Below are 4,296 nucleotides of genomic sequence, written 5' to 3' on the forward strand. Positions count from 1 at the left end.
TAGATTCACCATAGCACGGCCCTTACCTAACCTAGTACCAGGCATCTTCAAACACTGATACTACAATTCTCCTCAATGCGATCAACAATAACCTACAGTACATACTATGGTAGGTCTCAACTACTGTACAATATAAAACTCGCCCTATTCGCTTTCACCGCCCTTTGGGTTGGGTTTGATACAATATATGTGACGACATCAAATAGCATGGGAAATAATGGGCGGTTGTTGGCCCGTGGATGAGCCTCATTCCTGACAAAAACCCTGTTTTAATAAAGTCGACCAAGTGCCGACTCAAGATCGACTTGGGCAATAACTACATGGTCATTTGAATGCTACATACGTACAGTGGAATTGGTTCATCAGATGTCTGCCTACACATGTAAATTAGATTATATGAAAGCATGTGTATTATGTGTTACTTAACTAACCTGAGTTACCTATCAAGTCAAAGAGCACAACTCAAAAATTAAAAACTCAGCTGTTACTACGCAATGAACGCTCATATTAATGGCCTAATACGTATATTCGTAAATGGCCTTTGTGCAACTCTTGTGGTACACCTGTGCCACGAAGTCTTCTGCGTGGGTTGACTAGAAGACATATCACCTTCCTATATAGTTCGTACTGATGAAAACTGCTGTTTCCTTAACACAGCATTGCCCATGTGATACTGTGGCTTCTGGCTTCTCGGTATTCTCGGAACTACCGTAATACCCAAGTATGTACGATTCAAGCTGCTAGCATATGTAGATGTGTGTTTATGCAAATGTACGATCTACCCGTGGCCCAGGTTTACTTCAAGATCTACTGTATACCCTAAGCCAAACCTAAAATCCCGAAGGTACTACATGTAGTGAACCCCCGGAATCTAACACCCGTAGTACCAAAGAGTCTAGAGAAGCATGATTTCAGATTATACCTGCTCGATCTGGGTAATATTCACGTGTGACCGAACGCGAAGGTTGCCCATGTGGTAGCAGGACAAGAATGTCTTAACAACGGCATGAACACGCCATGCGGTTCAAGACAAGGGGTTAGTAATTCCGTTATGGCGTTAAACCTAGTAAAGATCACGATCATTATTGCAGTTTGTTCTTGCGTCTCCAATCAAAATGGTTATAAAGTAATCATGCCTTGAAATCCTTTGTCACATTCTCTTGGGGATAGGCTCTTAGAATTCGTTGTTCTTGCCTTGGTAGCCATGAGCCCTTGGTTGTGAGGAAGAAGGGAAAAGTCCGACGAGTCCTGGTTGGCTAGCAAGTCTGCGTGTTGGTGTTGTCGAAGCAAGGAGAATAATTATACGTTACCTAAGTATGTTGCTCAAGTAGGCAATCATGCGGATGACTACCATGTGGGTACCTAATAGGTATACCAACATTAAAGCCCACCATCCTCACTATTTAACACCTATAGCAGGCCGTGTGCCCAGTAGCACCTGGGATACATCTAGGGGCCAAATACTAATGTAGTGCTGTAAATGAAAAGATATAAGGGGTATTCTAAAGTCTGTAAGTTTTCTTGTCTCATAGTAACATCCATGGATGCCTTCCATGGTTGAGAATGACTTAGATTTTCTATGAGATACAAACTTGATGGTGGACTGATCAGATCATATCTCTTCCATGTCTTCCAGGTCATCTAGCATAGGCCATTCGCCTACCTCCACCCTTTCTGGTCTGACAAAGACACCGTGTTTGAGCGCTGATTCGGTGCCCCAGTATCTAGTACTTCCAATACTACCATCATTCTTTCCCACCGGTTCGTCAAGATGTACCCCAACCCAAGCACCTATAGAGCCAGGGATCTCCTTGACTTCACCGACGTACTTGATTTCTCCCCTGCGAGCATCATTGCCACCAACCCTGCACCTTTTCCCTACCTCTATTCCCCTGCTTTTAACATCGAAATTGAAGGCATCGATCTTGGCTTTTTCCAAGCTGGGAGCATCCGGATTGAACCGGCCTAATTTTTCAGCCTTCTTCCAAGCCAAGACTGAGTCAGATTTCTTCTCGTACTCCTCTGCGGGCATGACATATTTCTCGACACCAGAGGTATCATTCAAATTCAACCTGAGGCTAGCTGGCCGAGTGTCGACGATCTTGGAAACCTGGTCAGTTACTCATCACTCACTGCGTATCGTTGTAACTCCAGGATGCATGTAGACATCTCCTGGTTATTCATGATGATGACACGTATGCACAACGAGCAATAAACCAACGGCAATGGCTTTCTAGGTATTTGGGCTGTATGATGTATGTACGAGAATCGGCGTGCTTACATGCAGCTCTGCATAGGCAGACAAGGGGAAATTTGATAGGAGTACGGTGTCTTCATCGGCAGCCTCGACAGCTATAGTCTCCTTGGTAGCGGTCTTTAAGCTGATACGCTGAGAAGACGGGGGAATGCCCGTGACGGGCTCAAGTTTTCTTCTCAGTTGGGTAATCGACCATGATGGAGTAATTCTCCTCTCCGAAACCGAATTCTCGGATATGACTTGCAATGGGATATCCGCCATTGCTCACCTGAATTTTGTGTCACTGGTCTGTGGAAAATGAGAATACCAAAAAGGCGTATTGAGGTCGGCGATCGGTAGCTTTCGATCGGACTACATACGTTCCTAAGCTGAGTACCTGTGATGAAATGTGGCGTCCTGTAGGTGTGAGGCTCTCGAACGTGTCCCACCAGAACGGCGGACTGGGACCCCTGGTAAACGAACGGGAATAGGGAAACAATACTCGGGCCGCACAATGAAGATGCCGGCTAAGCTTCCTGGTACCGGGTATGAAATGCGTTTGAGAACACGAGAATGTTGGGCAGTAGATGCATGCAATGACGATTTACAATAAAATAAAAATCTTGTTGCGTACGCGTGTTATGCGTATTGTATATGGTTGTATATGTGGAAAACGTGCAAGAGCGGAGATGTAGTTGGAGAAAGATGGCTTGAAAATAGAAGTTCCAGATCCTTGCTTTTGCAATTTACCCTAGTTAGGTACTATGTATTGTACAATACAAGTACGTTGCACTGCTAGGGTGATGTCAACTTGGGTAGCAAGGGGGTGTCCTGTATTGTACTTGTACAATACATAGCCCTGGAGTCTGGAGTACTACGGTACTACAGTAGGCATGTAGCAGGGCGCATCAGGGGAACGGCAACTAAGGTTCCGCCACAGTTTTCAATGTTCACTACCTATGCAAGCCACAGATAGGTACATACTACATACTAGGTATGAAGGTAACTACAATAAAGTTTGGTACGCGACAAAACTTGTCACCTGCATTCAAAGGTTATAAGGGATGCGCCCCAATGCAACTTCCTAACTCCCCACGAACTGAAAGTCTGCACCATTACATCTTGTAGGCAGCTACCTAGTAGGTACTGTACCTTACCTATCCTCCTACATCATATTATCCTCCAGGGCTACATCTTATCATACATAATACCGGTACTATTACATTGCATGCACATGTGTATCCTTCACACCTCACCTCACCTTACCTTACCTATATGCACTGCATCGTCTTCTTCACAATCGCGATCTCACCCGTACAACCGGCATGCACATCCACCTAATTCCTAATTCGATGAATCAACAATGAATCCAATGAAGGATAGCTCCCACCTAATGCAGTACGCCCATAGCATGGTTCGCACATATGCCATATATGAGGCTATCGTGAAATGCCAATTCATCCCCCCACGGCGGCCACTGACGTTTGTGTCCAGCTACCTAGCCCCCGAGATCCAATGATACAATAGCTTGTCACGTAGGACAACCCAGGTGTAACGATTCTAGGTTAAGGGACCAACTATTTGGAAGCACTCCGTTTGCATCATTTGTCCCTGAAGATCCAACTCATCGGGTATCACGACAGGCTTTCCGGCAGCATCGAGGCATCTGGCTCCATCGAGCATCGAGCGTCTGCAGCTGAATTGGTATTTCATCCACAGAAAAACAGCATGGATATGATACGTGATTTCATCATCATTGTCACCTTTCAGCCCCCCACGTATAATCAATTGCTTTCGACACCTCGATAATGACGGTAGTCGGCCGGCGATCCTCAAACAGATCTGACATCCTATTTAGGTCGAGATGCCCACGTTCAGCCGCTCTATGGGCTGCGGGCTGCGGGCTGCGCGGGGAAGACGGGAGCTGTGATCCAGAAACCGAGGACCGAACAAACAGAAGTATTTATGGCGTATTCGGAATCTTGGATATCACAGTTTTCGAGCTGACAGGTCATATATCGGTTTTTCCTGCGCCACCCGAGCCTAGACTGACAGCCTAA

General features: G+C 45.7%; 1 protein-coding gene across 1 annotated transcript; it reads right to left on the reverse strand.

Annotated features, from left to right (window-relative positions):
* Positions 1 to 1,415: 1,415 nt before the first annotated feature.
* GGS25DRAFT_512111 (CAP Gly-rich domain-containing protein) lies at positions 1,416 to 3,151 on the reverse strand. The gene is made up of 2 exons (XM_049262765.1): positions 2,282 to 3,151; positions 1,416 to 2,101 (listed from the first exon to the last, which is right to left on the reverse strand). Exons 1-2 carry the CDS (start codon positions 2,516 to 2,518, stop codon positions 1,613 to 1,615), a joined length of 726 nt encoding a protein of 241 aa, XP_049111926.1. The 5' UTR covers positions 2,519 to 3,151; the 3' UTR covers positions 1,416 to 1,612.
* Positions 3,152 to 4,296: the final 1,145 nt, after the last annotated feature.

Source organism: Hypoxylon fragiforme (assembly GCF_022984875.1).
Source record: "Hypoxylon fragiforme strain CBS 206.31 chromosome Unknown GGS25scaffold_11, whole genome shotgun sequence".
NCBI lineage: Eukaryota > Fungi > Ascomycota > Sordariomycetes > Xylariales > Hypoxylaceae > Hypoxylon > Hypoxylon fragiforme.

Excerpts from the sequence above, each read along its gene's own strand:
- GGS25DRAFT_512111 (XM_049262765.1), bottom strand. The coding sequence starts at position 2,518 with ATGGCGGATATCCCATTGCAAGTCATATCCGAGAATTCGGTTTCGGAG. Across the intron at positions 2,102-2,281 it reads CTGCCTATGCAGAGCTGCAT|ATCGTCGACACTCGGCCAGC; the intron begins GTAAGCACGCCG and ends CAGGTTTCCAAG.